The sequence below is a fragment of the Bison bison genome, unplaced genomic scaffold, assembly GCF_000754665.1.
Source record: "Bison bison bison isolate TAMUID 2011002044 unplaced genomic scaffold, Bison_UMD1.0 scf7180017864218, whole genome shotgun sequence".
NCBI lineage: Eukaryota > Metazoa > Chordata > Mammalia > Artiodactyla > Bovidae > Bison > Bison bison.
In genome coordinates this window covers 5,592,393-5,611,459 of record NW_011494790.1, presented here as the reverse complement: position 1 = coordinate 5,611,459, position 19,067 = coordinate 5,592,393, and the positions used below count along the sequence as shown (strand labels likewise).

The following is a 19,067-nucleotide window of genomic DNA, read 5'->3' as shown; positions in this document are numbered from 1 at the left end:
TTTGGCATCAAAATAAAAGTTTCAAAATATTGACAAGGAAAAACTGCTATCTTAAGCAAATGGCAACTAAAACTCACCAAGTAATGAGGATGCTTTTCATTCCAAGTAACAAACTACTCAATTCAAAGCAGCGTAAGTAACATAAAAGGGCTACCCACTGGTGGGACTGAAAAGTCCAGTGAGAGATTTTGCTTCAGACCGCGTTCGATTCAGCAGCCTGAATCAAACTGTTAAGGACCTGGTTTCTTTGCATCCTATGGTCCTACTTGTAACGGTACAGCTGATTTCCTAAAGCATGCTTTGTTTATACACCCCAAAGAGTTTTAAGCTACTCCTCTGGCTATGCATTTCCTAATTAATGCCCAGCAAGAAGGAGCATCTTTGCCTCACCATTAACCAATAAGCGAAGAGAAGTTCACTCTGCTGGACTCAGTTTAGGCCTCATGTCATTGCTGCATTCACTACGGTCCACGCAACAGAGTATGCTGATGGGCCCAGTCCACATGACATGCTCTCCAAACATGGACCCACGTCAGCTGTTCCAAAACCAAAATCAGGGGATGCTAAGAAGAAGCAAATGAGGAACCAATGTCAGGGAGGTACCACATCTTCTAATTCAAGAAGACCTCAGTTTGGGTAAGTCATACAAAGCTATAGGTTCCAACTCAAAATTATTTCTGTAATAATATTAATAACTGTTCTTAAATACCCTTTTATCTCCATGAACTCATTGGATGTCTTTCATACTATCTTCCAAGAACTAAAATGACCTTACATAGCAACTAAAATTTTAATCTATCGTTTTGCCTTATCCACCTCTCCCTGTTTACAAACAGATTTTTCATACATCAACTAGTTTAAGAAATCTTTCTAGGATTCCAAAGAATGTTCTGGGGGTTTTAAACCAAAATATACCTTTTTGATATAAGCATACAGTTTGTAATTATGGATTACCTCTATTTTCTTTAAGACCCAATTCACTAATCCCTAGCAACAATTTCATGGACCAAGATAGCCTGCCTCTTAGAACAATGGACATTATTTCACCCAGCCTATCATGAATAAAATGCCCAGAACCGCTATCTAAGCCTACAGTTACAAAAATACAACATAATGCTAGCCCCTCACAGCCACTGGAGAGTATGGATGAATGGAACTCTTTACTATGTCTATCCAGCAAAGCACCTTACCATGGACACCCGTCTCTGGGCTTCCATATTATCATGTTATTCAGTACAATTGCTACTGAACTTGTTACAGTATTCTACTGAACTTGTCACAGTAGATGATAATTATACTTGGGCTGTCTTGCCCACCTCAGAGAAGCAAAAAAAAAAAAAAAAGTCATAATCCATTAAGAGTGGGGTTGAACCACCTAGACTGAATCTAGGCATTTAGATTTGAAGCCAGGTTCTGCAACTTAGTAACTTTAAGAGCCAGAAAGGTTAGTTAACCACCCAGTGCTCCCCTCTGAGAACTGAGGATAACAGTACCTTTCTCAAGGGGGCGATGTAGAAGTGAAATGAACTGACACACAAAGCACTTAGAAGCTGGTAAATGTGTATAACAGTTATAACTCTTCTGCTGCTGTGCTGCGCTCAGTCACGTCTGACTCTTTGTGACCCCATGGACTGTAGCCCACAGTAGCCCACAGGCTTCTCTGTCCATGGGATTTTCCTGGCAAGGAAAATCTGGAGTGCGTTGCCCTGCTGCTGCTGCTGCTAAGTCGCTTCAGTCATGTCCGACTCTGCGACCCCATAGACGGCAGCCCAACAGGCTCCCCCGTCCCTGGGATTCTCCAGGCAAGAACACTGGAGTGGGTTGCCATTTCCTTCTCCAATGCATGAAAGGGAAAAGTGAAAGTGAAGTTGCTCAGTTGTGTCCGACTCTTAGCGACCCCATGGACTGCAGCCCACCAGGCTCCTCCATCCATGGGATTTTCCAGGCAAGAGTATTGGAGTGGGGTGCCCTAGCTTTGCACAAATTAAAAGTATGTAGTAAATATCTTTGGATAAAGAAATCCATAGAAACTTTCTCAAATTAAATCAGTATTCTTATACTATATCCAAAGTGATGCTGTTTTTAAGGAAACAGGAAAGAAGACTGAGTGTGTGCCTGAAGGTTTAAAAGGTCCTAGTCCCTAACTGGGAAAACCTAGGGAGAAAACTGCAAAAAGCGGAAACCAACAGCCCATAACCAACACAGACACACACACACACACACAGGACTGACTGAGACCAGTTGTTAGAGATGAATGTCAGACTTCACACCAGTTTTCAGTTTAGAACAACTTAAGGAAAGCATCTGACAATGACGGGAAGGACTATTATAATGAAAGACACTCCGCTAGTGCGGAGGCAGGAAATGACACAGCCCCTGTTCACCATCAGCTCTGCTCACCCCAGCGTATCCACTGAAACGGATCTGAGGGCCTGGGGGAAAGGGCTGAAAACTGAGATAACTCATCAAAGAAATAAAGAGTATCCAATCACAGTAACGTGTGCAACTCTTTTCTGTGCTAAGCATGGACACTGATAGACCCTGGGTCAATTTTGTGTCAAAATTCTCACGAACATTTGCTGTTTTCCCAGAACTGACCTTCCTTGCTTGGAAATTACAGAACCTTCAAGAGTGCTAAGAGAATAAAGAACTAATAAAGTCCATTTTCCTATTGCTCCCCCAAAGTGGCAGTTTAATTCTAACCATCACCAATATTCCTCTATGAGGACACAAGGCTTAATGAGGATTACAAGTAAGCCTACGTGCTTTCTTCCAAACACAGTGCGGGGCAGTCAGCCTTTCATACACTGATATTAGAAAAAGCTGGAGCCAGCATCGAGGGGCAGCAGGCAGGAAGCTGGGTAGGAGGGCTCTGGATCTGCCCACAAAAATCATTCTCTCCAGTGTCATCGGTGAAGTGACCACACCTTAGGGGAAAAATAAAGGACCATTGAAAGTATTAACTGTTCCAGGAAGGCTAAGATGCAGAGCAGATCAAATGACAGAGTAACTGCCTTGCTGACACATTATATTCTTTCAAAGTACCAGACAAATGGAAAGTGGTGGATGAATGCTTTGAAAATACAGGTGAACGGACAGCACAGAAAAAGGTCTCGTTTTCAGGACCACCAGTGTGACAGCTATCAAACAAAGAAAAAATGCTTTGACATCAGTGCTATATCTCAGGGAAGCTTTGTAGGCAGCAAATACTAAAGATTCAGGCTTTTGGGGGGCAAGACACTAAAAGGAGCTTGTGAGTTCTTAACCCATTTACACAGAGTAGATTTGAATAAAAACAGCTGTAGATAAGGCAGTGACATAGGTGTACATATATAAATGCATATACACAGACACACACAAGAACTCATTTTAAGTGTTGCATTTCGAATTATTTTGATTGGGTAAAGTTGTCTAGGCTAGTGTGGCATTGGAGATGTAAAGTTTCATTCATGAAATTTTAAATAATGGTGATAAGATTTATCTAGGCACACCAGCAGAACCTAAATATATAGCACATGAATAATAGAATGTGCATGAATTTTGAATGCTTATTTTTCCGAAGAAAACAAAGAACTGCATGTGTGAATTCTTAGAGCCTCTAAGTGTAGCCTGTATTTGCATTTCAATAGCTTGCAAGGTAAGCTCTGTGAAATTGGTCAAATGTATAGACTCTCATCTCGCCTCCACCCCAAATCAGTCAATTAGCTTCTAGAGAAAGAAGCATACAGAAGCTAATACCCAGCAGCTCAAAACCTATTCCAGCTGATACAGATCAAAATAGATTCAAAGCAAGAATGTCCAGGACACAGGCTTCCTATGGAACAAATTCTGGGTAAGAAGCATACAATGCCAGGAGCTAAGTGCTGCTGTGGTCAGAGAACACACACACAGAAATGAAAAGGACAAGGCAGTACACAGCAAACAAGGGAAAACGGGTACATCTTAGAAGATTTACAGCCAACACATCAGAACGTTTTCCAGAAGGCAAAAAAGTTAAGTTTAGCAAATTTTGTCCATTTAAAACAAAGGCATTTTTGAAGCCAGCTCTGCTACACTGATTAATACAGACATGCTATAAATGAGCCGCCCCTGTCATTTCACATTCCACCTCAATCCATGCATTCTAATCCTAAATCCCTTCTAATTAGCATTTTTCAATCCTCCCATCCAAAGCCTTCACTGACTCCACATTAGCTACTCCTTCATCTTTACAAATTTTCTTATTTTAAAGGAGTTATTTTTTTTAATGCCCACAAGAGCAAAAGTATAAAACACAGACATTATATATGTGAATGATGTTATCAATATATGTCTTTTGAACTGCAGCACTTTGGTTCCTTCATTTTCTGAAAAGCTGCCTGCACTAAGTCCCCACCTGCCAAGCCATGGTTGGTGCCATGGACTGTGTGTCCCCGACCCCCACCCCGCACAAATTCATCTGTTGAATGTTGAAGCCTTAATGTGACTGTGTTTGGAGGCGGAGCATTTGGGAGGTAATTAGGGTGAGACTGGGTCACGATGGTGAGGTCCTCAAGACAGTCCCTTATAAAAAGGAAGAGACATGAGAAAAGAGGAAGAGACACGAAATCTCTATACCAGGATGAGGGCTCTCATCAGATATGGAATTCATGACACTTTGACCTCAGACTCCCACCCTCCAGAGCCATAAGAAACACATGTCTACTGTCTCAGTCACCCCGTCTGTCACTTTGTTAGAGCAGCCTCAACTGACAGATACTTGCCTCCCTTTGCTGCAGTCCTTTAATAATTCTACCAGGTAGGTGTTGGTATCTGCATGTAGTGGGAAAGGAAACTAAGCCTCAGAAAAAATTTAACCTGCTCCAGAGTCACATGGGCTTCCCAGGTGGCGTTAGTGGTAAAGAACCCACCTGGCAATGCAGGAGACATAAGAGACTCAAGTTCAATCCCTGGGTCGGGAAGATCCCCTGGAGGAGGGCATGGCAACCCACTCCAGTATTCTTGCCTGGAGAATCCCCTGGACAGAGGACACTGGTGGGCTATAGACCATGGGGTCTCAGAGAGTCGGACAAGACTGAAGTGACTTAGTACGCAGAGTCCTTCGCTAGGATGTGGTAAAGTCACGTGGAGCAAGGCAAACAGAGGAGGAGGAAGGCTCACCTGCCTAGAAACACAGTAACTACTATCTGCCTGAAGCTGCTCAAAGTAACTGACATGCATACATCTTATTTTTATAATATTCCTGGGAGTTAAGTGATATTCTCATTTTACTGAGAAAAACCGTGAGAAGCATGCCCAGGAGAGTCGAGCCAGCAGGTGGTGGATCAACATTCTCACAGAACTCTAAAACACCTCCGCTCTTAACCCCACAACACAAGCCTGCCCCCAGTAAGAGTCATCATTGCCACACTGTGCTCGGTAACAAGTCCCCGCACAGCTAGTGACTACCGACAATGACCATTTGCAGGTCTGCAGGTAAACTCTGGGGTTGCTGGACTTGGCTTCTGGCTGCAGGTTTATATAGGTCAACTCTACCAGAGTGCATTCTGGGACCCAGGCTAAGTGGGCAGTGGCTACCCAGGGCAAGGCCTCTCCTGATAGATCACTGAACAACAGTATATTTCAACCTCTGCTTGGGACACATTCCTGAAGCTCAGTAAGACACAGAGCTGAGCCCAAAGTTAAGAGAGGGAAAGCATCTCTGCAGGCCATGAGGCCATGAGACTGGGGCAAGGAAATTAATGTATCCTTCTGTTCCAGAGGAGTGAAAAGTTAGGAGCTTAATTGAATCTATCACACTATCCCAATTCAACTTGTATTTACCGTAAAGCCTTTTGGTTTGGATAGCTAAACAGTTAATGGAAAATGAACCTATGAGCATAAAAATTTATATTTGGAATAAAGTTTTAGTGGAAAAGTGTAAATAGCCAAATCAATGTTATTATTCCATCTTCACCTATATGACAATGCTAAAATTGAGAGAAGAGGCAATTAGAAAATAAAAAGCTATCAATATCTCATAATGAAAAATATCACTATGATGAAAATCCTATAAAATGAAATATTTCTAGACCAAGCTGTTATCTCACTAACTTTGAGCAATAAGCTAAAATAAATCCATTAAAAAATAGCTAACATTTTCTACAATCATTTTGAGCTCATCATAATACATTCTATTCTACCTCTAACTCCTCACCACTTTACTGAGAGTTTGCATGTCTTCAATATACTAAATTACCAGGCAGGAACTCAAAAGTGTTGCAGTTAATAAAGTTAAGCCTGGATCTTCATTTGTCGCCAAAATGAAAAAAACAAAAGTTCAGTGTTTAATCAATGTGATTTAATTTGTTTGTGTACACACACACAAACTGAAAACAGTGTGTCAGAAAATTGATAAAATTGTACATTTGCCTTGTGTCTTTCTTGGTTGAACCCACATCCTCAATTACAGATACTTCATTCAAATGTAACAAAAATCTTGCTTGGATTTGATGTAATCTCACTCAGGTTTTAAATTCACTTGCTGTTTCAAGCAATATGGCACCCACCTCATCATCTTCATTTAAGAATGAATTGCTTTTTCCATTACAGCCTCCAGTTTGAGATATTTCATTTTGCCTTTTCAAAATTGTATTGGAATGAGACTTGTAGGCAAGTTGTCAAAGTTGAAAGCAATTTGCAAAAAAAACCAAAAAAAGCACACACATCTTCAAAATTGGATACATTATTTTCAAGGCCTGACACTAAACCATAAAACTACTTTGCTCTCTGTGTAATTTTAACCAGTCCTGCAAAATAAGTGTTAAAATACACATTGTGGTAATTCTTGAAAACTAGTCTAACAGAAACCTATGACTCTAAGAGAAACTGGCTTCTCTCTTTATTCACAGCCTAGTTCAATTAATTATTTAAAGGGGATGAATTTAGAATCTATATCTAGACTTGACCTCTCCAGAAGTTTCAGCCCATACATCCATCTGCTTTCTGAGACTCTCTACCTAAAAGCTTCCACAGATGCTGCAAACTCAAGATGCACAGAACCAACTAACCATCTTCTCACCATCCACATCATTTGCTTCTAGTTATGCCCGAAACCTGGGAGTCACCTCCAGCTCCTTGCATTTTTTTTTTTTTTTTTCTCTCAAGCATGTCGTCAAGTCCTGTTAATGGTATCTTCAGTTGCCTTGTCTTTACATCCATTGCCAACATCTCGACCCAGCAGCAGCATCGCTCACCTCCCATTTTTAACTTCCTAGCTGTTCTTGGCTTCTTCCCAAGCATTCTTCACTAATGCTTACAGTTGGTAAAATAGTTCTGTGCCCTACTTGAAATCTTAGTGGCTTCCTACTGTTAAAGTCCAAATCCTCCAATATGGCATCATTTTGGGGACTCTGCTCATCACTTCCTGCTTCTCACATGCACTATTTTGCAGCCCCTTGAAAAGGATGCACCTTGTATGACCACCGCACCTTTGCACACGCTGCCGTTTACCCTGCTTGGAATGCCCTTCTTGCCCAGTGGGTACCTGTTCACCCGACATCATCTGGCAGAAACAGCCCCGTCTACACACAGCCTTCCCAGCTTCCTGCAGCGGTGGGGGCACCCGCTACCTCCAGTGTCCATGCACCACAGCTGGCATCGGTTATGGAACTTGCTGTTACAGAAATTGCTGTCTATCTCTCCCACCATGCTATACACCCCTCACAGATCAGTACCATACTGCACTCATTTCTGAACTGGTAGAGCCTGGTGATAAAGGTGCAATTGTGTACATTTAAGGGGATCCAGCCAGTCCATCCTAAAGGAGATCAGTCCTGGGTGTTCACTGGAAGGACTGATGCTGAAGCTGAAACTCCAATACTTTGGCCACCTCATGCGAAGAGTTGACTCATTGGAAAAGACTCTGATGCTGGGAGGGATTGGGCGCAGAAGGAGAAGGGGACGACAGAGGATGAGATGGCTGGATGGCATCACCGACTCGATGGACGTGAGTTTGAGTGAACTCCGGGAGTTGGTGATGGACAGGGAGGCCTGGCGTGCTGCGATTCATGGGGTCGCAAAGAGTCGGACACGACTGAGCGACTGAACTGAACTGAACTGAAAGACACAGCACTCAGTTCTCTGCCACAAGCCTGTTCAATATATGCTGTTGCTGCTGTTATGATGCATACCGTTCCTTATACATTAATTTAAAGGAAGGCAGAGAATGGGATTTTTCTTGACTGCTTGAAACAAAAGCATTTGCATTCACAATCTAAGTAAATAGCAAATATTTTGAGAACTCAAGCATGTACCTTAAGGAAGACTATCTGTCTATGATAAGGCCTCTGATAAATCACAAGCGTTTGCTGTCTCTACATTAGAACACTTCAAGGGGCAAAGCAACTGTCTTACCATGCCCTGGAGGTAGTTTCCTATTGCAAAACCATGGAGCATGTGCCAGCAATCTAAAAAAAATGTAAAACTGCACCTGGATACCACCAGTGCCCTGGGTCCTTTAGGGGTAATGATCCAGGGTTGCCTCCAGCCACACCACAGTAAGAATTGTCCCCTAAGGTGGGTTAGTTAATAGTCTGAGCTCTCACATGACTACCTTTGCCATTATTTGAGAAGACAAGAGACAAATACAATGAGTGCACACCCATTTTATGCACCTCTCCATAAAAATAAAACCCAGCCTCACTGGAAGAAAGAAGGCAAGGCCCCGCCATCTTAAAGGTTGTCAAGCCTTACATTTGGGGATACAGAAGTGGTACGTGCCATGACTTAGGAGTTCCTTGAACACATGACCCCTTAGGAGCAGTGAGTCTCAAGCCTGGCTGCACACCATCACGAGACGCTCATTCAACTGATGTGGATTGCGCTGAGGTCCTAGGGTTCAGAAAGTTCTCCAGGTGGTTCAAAAGTACAGCCTCACTGAACCGCGGTCCTAAGTTTTGGAGCAAAGGAACACACAGAACTGATTTACTTTTCTCGATTCCAAAAGGATGCACAAGATACAAAACAGACTTTAAGAGCTTTTCATTGATGGTACTGAGTGGAATAAAGTTTTTTCTTAGACAATAAAGCAAAAAAATTAAAGTGACCCCAAAAGGCACTTTTTAAACTGATTATAAAAGCAATACATGCTTACCATAGAAGAGTTAAAGGTAAAAAATTTTTAAGGCATCACCGTCAATATATAAAGACCTACCATTTTAGTATACTTTCTCATACTATTTTAGGTGATGATAATGAAGAAAAAAATAGGTTCTTAATAAATGTTAGATATGATAGACATATTTTAGCCTTTTCATACCTCATTTTAATTCACTCTCAACAATTCCACCAATAAGTGTATTTTATTGGTGAAGAATTAACTAGCCTGACTCATACAGTGAAGTGGCAAAGATGGTCTTAAATACTCCAAAACCCACACACGTGCTTTCCTTCCATCCCATAGGGCTATCCTACACACACACACACACACACACACACACACACACACACATACACACACACAGAACTGTACATACACTATCTGCTTTGGCCCAGAGGATAATGTATGTCAATCCTCATCCCAATCCCCAAGAAGGGTAGTACCAAAGAATGTGCTAACCACTGGACAATTGCACTCGTCTCCCATGCTAACAAGATCATGCTTAAAATCTTGCATGCTAGGCTTCAGCATTGGAGAAGGCAATGGCAACCCACTCCAGTACTCTTGCCTGGAGAATCCCATGGACGGAGGAGCCTGGTAGGGGTCACAAAGAGTCTGACATGACTGAGTGACTTCACTTTCACTTTTCACTTTCATGCATTGGAGAAGGAAATGGCAACCCACTCCAGTGTTCTTGCCTGGAGAATCCCAGGGACGGGGAGCCTCGTGGGCTGCTGTCTATGGGGTCGCACAGAGTCAGACATGACTGAAGTGACTTAGCAGCAGCAGCAGCAGCAGGCTTCAGCATTATGCAAACAAAGAACTTCCAGCTGTTAAAGCTGGGTTTAGAAAAGGAAGAGGAACAAGAAATCAAATTGCCAACATTTGCTGGATTATAGAGGAAGCAAGGGAATTTCAGAAAAACACCCATCTCTGTTTCATCAACTAAGCTCTTAGAGCAATGGGAATACCAGACCATCTTCCTGGTCTCCTGAGAAACCTCTATGTGGATCAAGAAGCAACAGTTAAAACCCTGTATGGAACAACTGATTGGTTCAAGATCAAGAAAGGAGTACAACAGGGCTGTCTGCTGTCACCCTGTTTGTTTAACCTATATGTGGAGCACAAACATGGGCTGGATGAGTTACAAGCTGGGAATCTAGATAGGTAGGAAAAATAACAACCTCAGATATGCGGATGATACCACTCTAATGGTAGAAAGCAAAGAGGAACTAAAGAACCTCTTGATGCGGGTGAAGTAGGAGAGTAAAAGAGCCAGCTTAAGATTAAATACTAAAAAAACTAAGATCATGGCATCCAGCCCCACTGCTCTTGTACTTAGTCCCCATTACTTCATGGCAAACACAGGGGGGAAAAGGTGGAAGTAGTGACAGATCTCCTCTTCTTTGGCTCCAAAATCACTGCAGACGGTGACTGCAGCCCTGTAATCAGAAGACGACTGCTTCTTGACAGGAAAGTGGTGACAAATCAAGACAGTGTGTTGGAAAGCAGAGACATTTACTCTGCCGACAAAGGTCCGTATGGTCAAGGCCATGGGTATAGTCAAGACCACGGCTATAGTCAAGACCACAAGGCTTCCCAGTGGTCACGTATGGTTGTGAGAGCTGGACTGTAAAGAAGGCAGAATGTCAAAGAATTGATGCCTTCAAACTGTGGTGCTGGAGAAGACTCCTGAAAGTCCCTTGGACAGCAAGGAGATTAAACCCGTGAATCTTAAGGGAGATCAACCCTGAATATTCACTGGAAGGACTGATTTGAAGCTGAAGCTCCAGTATTTTGGTCATCTGATGTGAACAGATGACTCACTGGAAAAGTCCCTGATGCTGGGAAAGATTGAGGGCAGAAGGAAAAGTGGGTATCCGAGGATGAGATGGCTGGACAGCATCACCAATGCAGTGAACATGAACTTGGGCAAACTCCAGGAGATGGTGAAGGAAAGGGAAGACTGGTGTACTGCAGTCCACAGGGTCGCAAAGACCTGGACACGATTGGGCAGGTGACTGAACAATAACAACAACATACATTATGTATGTTACAGTACATAGTATAGAAACCTCTTCTTTTCCTTGACATTATTGTCAACCTTTTGCCCATATCATTAAATATTTGTCAAAAGCATGATTTTAACGGCAATGCTGTCTTCTATCCTGTGTGTTTCACAAATTAGATGCCAATCTCCATGCTTTTGGTTGCTTTCAATGCAAATGTATGATTACCAAGACATTTAAAAAATCTACCATTACACATAATTTATTTCCAATGTAAGCTTCAAGTAAATCCCAACACCATATTTTGACTCTGGTACCAACAATAAAATGATCTCTACTTGCATACTGATATTTGTCAGTTCATGTAATTCTCAATTTTAAAATTTTGTCTAGCTTACTGATAATTTGGTCTTTTAGTCTTTTTTGTCTTCTTCTAAAACTGTTCATTGTGTTTCACATGCAATGTTATTACACTTTACTTTGTGAAATCTTTTCAGGCAACTTAAGGTTGTCGAAAGATACGATAAATAAAACCACATAATTCTTAACAAGAAGGAACTGAGACCTAGACAGTGAAGAAGTGGTGGCTCATGAGTATCTACAAAACTATTACCCCTGAGTATGAAACCCTGTCCTGACCAGCTAAGGCAAAAGTGAAGGCCAAACCAGTTATTATTGACTAAAAGAAGCTAACTGGTCTACCTAGAGAGGAAGAAACTTTCTGACTACTGAACTTGAAGACAGTAGCCTGTGAGCCTCATATAACAGACAACACATAACATAATCGGTGAGGCTTCAAGGGGAATTTTTTTTTTTAAGTATAAAGATGTTCTCTCACAACCATTTCTTTCAGCAACCCTCCATAAAAGTCAAGGACAAAACGTGAAGTCGTAATTCTGTAAAGGGATTTGGAGAGGAGCAGAGATGGACAATCTACGTGTGCTAGGATCTGCCAAGGGGCAGAGCTCAGGGGATCCAGGAGATGAATGGTAAGAGGGCTCTGGGGCTACTGTTCTCCCCCATCACTTCTCAGCCAGGTCCTGCAGAGCAGAGCGATTCCAGATTGAGACAGCAGGAGGAAGTGCAGGCACACTGTGTGGCCGATTCGAAGGAAGCCCACGTGTATCAGATACAAAAGTGCAAAGGGAAGGACTAACATCTTCCCAGGAGGATTAAGAGCCTGATAGGAAAGACATCATTATTCAACAGTGGGAAACGGTTGGGGGCCATGACTTTTTGCAAAAAAAAAGCAGCTCTGAATCTGTTCAAATGCTTAAGCTCAGATCAGGCCCCAGGGATCTGTGGCTGTGAAACTTGAACATCGCCTTTGACTGGCAAGTGCCAAGAGCAAGGGGCAGTTGAACACGGGCTCACTGTAAGGATGCTGCATGTACTTCAGTTGTCAATTCAGATCATCCACCCTATACTGGGCTGTGGAGTTAGCTGCATGGACCAGAGCCAGGGGCTCCTGTGCCCCTCTGCTTTCTCTTGGGTTTTGCTAATAAGGAGCATCAGAAAGCACTCAGAAGGATGGAGGCAAATAAGGTTGAGATGTCTATCTCCCTGCAGAGTCACCATGGGTTGCATCCCTTCATTCTCTCTCTCTCTCTCCAGGTTCTATAACTGCTCCCTCCCTCATTCCTTCAGATCTAGTGAAGCTAGTGGCTTCCTGTTGCTTCCAGTCCCTTAAACTTTCTCTATACCCCACCCACACCTTTAATATTGGTAGCTAATATGTTCATATTATTAGCATCCCTTTTTATAAACTCTCCTCGGAGAAGGCAATGGCACCCCACTCCAGTACTCTTGCCTGGAAAATCCCATGGATGGAGGAGCCTGGTAGGCTGCAGTCCATGGGGTCGCTAAGAGTCGGACACGACTGAGCGACTTCACTTTCACTTTTCACTTGCATGCATTGGAGAAGGAAATGGCAACCCACTCCAGTGTTCTTGCCTGGAGAATCCCAGGGACGGCGGAGCCTGGTGGGCTGCCGTCTATGGGGTCACACAGAGTCGGACACAGCTGAAGCAACTTAGCAGTCTCAAACTATCCAATTCATGCTCCCCATCTTTTTATTGCCTAAGCCCCACCTGATACTCCCATAGTTAATTATTTAAAATTACACTATGCAAGGCTCTGTGCCAACCCAGAGGGCAGTGAACTAAGGTTAACTGAATAAGTACCACAAGTCAGATGCTGTGCTAAAGATTTACAACCACCTTCAATCTTTAAGCATGTATTATCTCCATTTTACAGATGGGGACATAGAGGGGCGAAGAAGCTGGTCCAAAGTTACAGAGCTACTCATGGTCACTGGACATTAGTCCTCAATGGGTTTGCAGTTTCGGTGTAAGACGCAGATAATTTTAAAATAATGCAATAGGATTAGGTGTGCAAATAAATAAACAATGACAATGATAAGATTCAGAATGGAGCACAGTAATTACGGAAAATTTCAGGCAAGAATTATAATTCACTTTGGCCCCTAATGAGCAGGGAGAATTGGAGGACAGGATATGGCAGGCAAAGGAGATACATCAAGTCTGGACAGTGGGTGATGGGACAGGATTTTGAAGGCAAAGAATTAAGAAAACAATTCTTAGGGTACAAAATAGAACTTATGTCCACTTTTGAGTGGACATAAGATTTTGAGGGTACTCCATCCTTACTCCCTGCAGATCAGGAAACCAAAACTATAGTATTCTATCTCTATTTCAGAGGGAGAAATTCAACTGCTTCAGTGGATAAGAAACACCATTCAGATATGCCCACAACTGGTCTCACTAATTAGGGACCCATCACTACCAAAAGTTCATTTATAGTTTTGATTCTTTCTGTCCCAAAGTCATGTCTGTGCCTTACGGAAACTTATGGATATCAAAAGTACCTTATCCCAAACTGTAATTATCATAGGTATTTCTATTATCATCCTCTAACTAGACTCCTTTCCTGTAACCACCCAGAGTCTTCACATGAAACAAAAACCTAAACACAAATCTAGATGTCTATAAGCATTTAGTTGGTAACCACACCATACTTAAAAAAAATTTTAATATTTCAGCCACATGTGACAGTGGGCGGAAGTGGTCAGATTTAACTGGGGATGGGGTAAATCAACAGAAGAGGTTACCAAGCAAAGCAAAGCACAGGAGAATGGCAGGAATGGGCTCCCAGGAGGCCTTTCTGGGATACTGCTCCCCCTCTTAGTGCCTCCTCCCTGCTTTAATGATGCTCGTTCATTTTTCTCCAGCCTTGGGATCTATCACATTAGGGATAGGGACACTTTCATTAAAACAAATAAAAGGGAAACACATAACAGAAATCACTGAAACAATTAATTTCCCTGACAGTTAAAAATATGACCCGTGTTTGAGGGATATTAGGACCAAAAGGAGCCAGTTATCCTTTGACGAATTAGACCTGTCTAGAAATTCAAATTGCCCCAAGTCCAAGGTCTGCCCAAGCCCATCCATCCGTCAGAATTTCCCATGTTTGGAGATGCAATGTGGAAAGTTTCCCAGACTCTAACCAGGGAAGCCACTGGGGCCTCTTTCTCTCATTCTCATTTCAAAGGCAGTGATGGAAGTGCTATCAGTAGTACTGGAAATATTAATACAGTCCACAGAAAAGATGGAAACGTGCAGTCACCAAAGATGAACAACTAAGTTTGGTTGCCATTTTATGAAGTAGTCGTGCCTTGACAAATTATGTGTTCTGATGATAAACAATTTTTCAGAGTCCAAATTTTAAAAACACCTTAGTAGGCCTGTGTTCTAAGAGCCAGAGGTACTGAAATTCTAAATACAGGTTCTAAACACATACTATATTATTCTCTATTAAACACATTCTGCATTATTGCAAAATTAAATTTTAGAGAATTAGAATATTCGTATACTCCAGATTTCTGACACTAGACTTTAAGTTATTTAAAGAATGAATCTGTTCCAATTCTAAGCATCTAACACTAAGCATCTATTCATCTCTTATTATTAGATAATATATTCTGTCATATGATCCCTATAAATAGTGATAACTGTCCTTAAAGGTAATTCTTCTAACTTAAAAATAGATTCAAACAACAAATTATGGAATAAAAATATAATTATGTTATCTCACTAGTAATGATGTGGACTGTTATAAATAATGGAAGTCATCTTTACTTTAACAACATAATACTTACTCAGGACCAAGTATATGATAGTGTATTTATTACATAGCCTCTGACTTAAAAAAATTCAGTTATGCTTATCTCCTGTCTAGTACACTCAAAATTCATGTTATAGAATGCCTTTTACAGAAGAATAAGCAGACGCCAAGAGGGTTTGTGACTTGCTCAAGATCACCTAGCAACACAGTCAGAATCAAGCATACTAAAGAGTAGCTTTCAGACTAGCTTCGCCACAGGTGTACCTCGTTTGTGTGTTGAAGTGTTTCATATAGTATGTATTCGAAAATTAACTTAATTCCTAAATTCACTAGGTGGCGTTGCTCATAAGAACGCAACAGTGACATCTTTTGTAATACAAATGTATACTTATACCTGGTATTTGTAAAAAGTTTCCTAATATTGGAATTTCTTAAAACAGCTACCCTGTATGTGCCATCTCTTTCAAAATAAATACTGGACAGAATGGGAGTAAAAGATTAACAGGCTTTGTTTTAAGCCAAAATAAAGTTGTAACTACGAGATGGCAGAACTTTTAAGCACTTTTATATTACTATTTCTCACAATGTGGAGAGTTTTATTTCATTTATAATAGAAAGCAGACATTCTTTATCTATTATATAGTAGAGTATGGCAGGCATAGTAAAAGGATGTTAAGTACCATGAAGATCTAACAGTCTAAGTACTATATTAACCAGCAATGTTTCCTTTGTTTTGTTGCAAATCTTAGGTAGAAAATAGCTTGGTTATTTTAAAGAGCCACAAAAATGTCTAGAATGACAAGTTCTACAAAATCTATACCCTCAAAAGCACCATATATCTCAATCATATCCTCTGAAATTGTGATAATCTATATTACAGAAATTAATCACAAAAAGGAGTTTCCTATCAAAAACACAGTTTGAATGATCTAAAATGAATTAAAGGAGAGAGAAAACTCTCAGGAGAATTGTCATCAACATACTAATAATCTGACCATTAGGAGTTTGATAGAGTTTATCACCTTTTTAACAAAGAGCCTTTCCATATTTAACTAGCAACTCCAAAAAAGACATGGACCCACACAAACAGCTGTGCATTACCAGAACTTTATAGATGTGATGAAAACAAAGAAAAGGAAATCCACAGCAGTGACTAACCACACTGTACATTCAAAACAATGACCACACTGAAAATCATTAGAGGCAGTCTGTTTACTTAGGTCTGGAACAATAGATGACATTTAACCCCAACTTTTTTAATCCCTCTTTTGTTTACCTACAAATAATCCTTTAGTTTATCTATAATATTATTATGGTATTAGAGTAATATGAATAATATTAGTATTAGCAATTGACAGAGAGCTACACTGGCCGTGAGTCAAAGACCATTAAGGAATATTGAAAGGCATTTCTACACGTAAGGTATAGTGGGTTTTCCCAAGCACTTTTTGTTTTAGTTTCAAAAATAATGAATGAGAGTTTATCAATGGCTAATGATTAGATTCTTTCACAGAGAACACTGCCCCTTATATACAGGAAAAAAAGAATTAACAAGGAGTTAACAAACTAATTTTGAACATACTCATATTTTGGCTTCCTGAAACTTACAAACTGCCAAGCAGATGTTTTTTCCAAGTTTTCTGATCTGCCAAGTTTTAACTTGGAATACATTTGTATCCTAAAGTCAAAGTAATTTAATCAGAGAAACTTGGGCACAAAGAATCAAGGCGGTATGATACATATCTTTCCTCATCTCAACATAAACAAATTACAGGGGACTCTGATTGAACTGTTAGTAGAAACTTTCATCTCACTGACAGGAGAAACCTCTCAACAGCTGCACACATCTGCAAGGCAAGCATACAGATGCTGCTGCCGCAAGGGCTGAGTCTGACACAAAACTGAGTCCTGTGTTCCCAAAACTGAACAGAGTTGCTACCCTCAACAGACTTCCCAGACTCTTGACAGAAAGCCCAACCGGCTCATCAGCTGTCACTGCCAGCCACAATTTAACTATTCTTGAACAACCAGCAGGAAAAAAACAAAACAAAACAAACAAGCAACAAAGTCTCAAACTAAAAGTCCGATCTATTGTCTCTGACAATAGAGCCTTTCTCATTGAACCCTGTGATGTGTCGCTGAGTTCTGTAAAGAGAGACTTAGCGTATCACGTTGCCAAGTGGATACTAAGAACTGTGCATATATTTATGCCCAGAAAAAGAATGAAAAGGGAACTTTGAAATCCTCCACTGCTGGCCACCGGCAAGGCTACATTTCAAAAACGCAAGGATCTCCTACCTGGAGCCCTCTTCGTCTTAGAATGCTGGACTCATCCATCTCCCCCTCCGCTTTCTCTGAGCCTCTCACAACAGTATAGCCATGCGGTACTACCGCTACTTCGGCACGCTAATTCAGAGCCCGGCAGCTGCTAAACACTTACATCACGCTCTAGCTGATTGGAGCCCTGAGTCAGCTGGTCCCGCTTAGTTATTCACTCCAGCAACTTCGGGGATCACGGATGCTTGCAGTTCGGTGGGAAAGCGCAGCAAGTGGGCTTAGACACCTAAAGCATCCACCCAGGGAGAGGAGGCTCTTGCTAGTAGATAAGAAATCGTGGGAGCCCTGCTTTCACTACTCCTTCGGAATACTGGCCCTGGCATTCCAGGCGACCAGAAAATAGCTTTCGGCAGTGGTCGCGGGTCAAGTCCCTTCGGAAGCAACTATAAGGTCAAAGTACTAAGTCAATCAGCGGTGACAGACACCTCTGCAAACAGCAGCTGCTGATTGGGACGGTGAGAAACTAGGGCACAGCTGGCCAGCCAAGCAGCACCACCTTCCTGCCGCTCATCTTTTCTGATGGCATCAAAGGAGAAAAAAAAAAAAATGTAATAGAACACACAGGCAGCCGGAAAACCTGAAAACCGAGGGCTCAGGGCGGCGGCTCTCCACTTACAGGGGGAGGAACCCTTACCCCTCCCAGCGCCAAAGCTAATTTATTTACATAAATACCTCACCGCCCATTCCTAGCCCAAAGATACAGTTCAGATTTTAATTTTCCTCATGATAACAACTTTCTCTGTTGATACCAGACCCAAATGTAAAAAGGGAGAAGAAATTCTAAGATCCATCATTAGTTGGAATATTAACCTATTTCTAGTCCATAAACAACTAAAAAGAAAGATACCCATCACGTGCAATTTCACAGTCTGTTTCAGCTTGTTTACTCCGCTCATCCTCATCTTATTTCAATTCAAAGCAACAGAAGAGATGCATATTAAGTTTTCATTACTGACCTAGCACAGGAGTAACAATATCTGATACTACCAATCTATAATAAATTATTCCCCCTTGATTTCTTTCCTAAAGACATTTAAATTGGGAGCACAGTATGGTCCTGAGAAGCAAATACTAGGGCTACCTATAGTTTGTCTCAGAACTACCTCCTTCTTCACTTTATCCATTAGATAGTCTATTTTTCTTGAAAGAATGATAGTCAAGAAGGCAGGCATAATGCATACGTTATTTTTAAAAAATCAGTAATTTCTGGTTTTACCTAATGCAGGTATCTAGCAATTTCTAAGCATGGGGGTGGGGAAGAAATGACAAGTGGTTCCTACCCAGACACCTGCTATTACACTAGCTTTCTGTCTCTTTCTGGCTGTCAACACACTCGTAGGCTTGCTATCAATTGATTAGATTATGTCATTAAAAATAGCTCAGGGATTTATGAATCTAACCACTGAGGAAAATTGATTGCATTTTATGTTCTCAAACCATCTTTGCAGACATCTCTA

The 19,067-nt window shown here is 41.4% G+C and overlaps 1 protein-coding gene across 4 annotated transcripts in view; it reads right to left on the bottom strand.

Moving 5' to 3' along the window:
- The window catches only part of MAST4 (microtubule associated serine/threonine kinase family member 4), a 619,799-nt gene that overhangs the window by 354,533 nt on the left and 246,199 nt on the right, over positions 1 to 19,067 (bottom strand). For 2 of the 4 annotated variants that reach the window (XM_010845553.1, XM_010845555.1), the window contains exon 1: positions 17,572 to 17,707. The exons of the other annotated variants lie outside the window; for them this stretch is intronic. In XM_010845553.1, coding sequence (XP_010843855.1) covers positions 17,572 to 17,610 — 39 coding nt within the window. In that variant the 5' untranslated portion in view covers positions 17,611 to 17,707. Of the gene's footprint in view, positions 1 to 17,571; positions 17,708 to 19,067 lie in introns of those variants that run through there. 4 annotated transcript variants of the gene reach the window in all.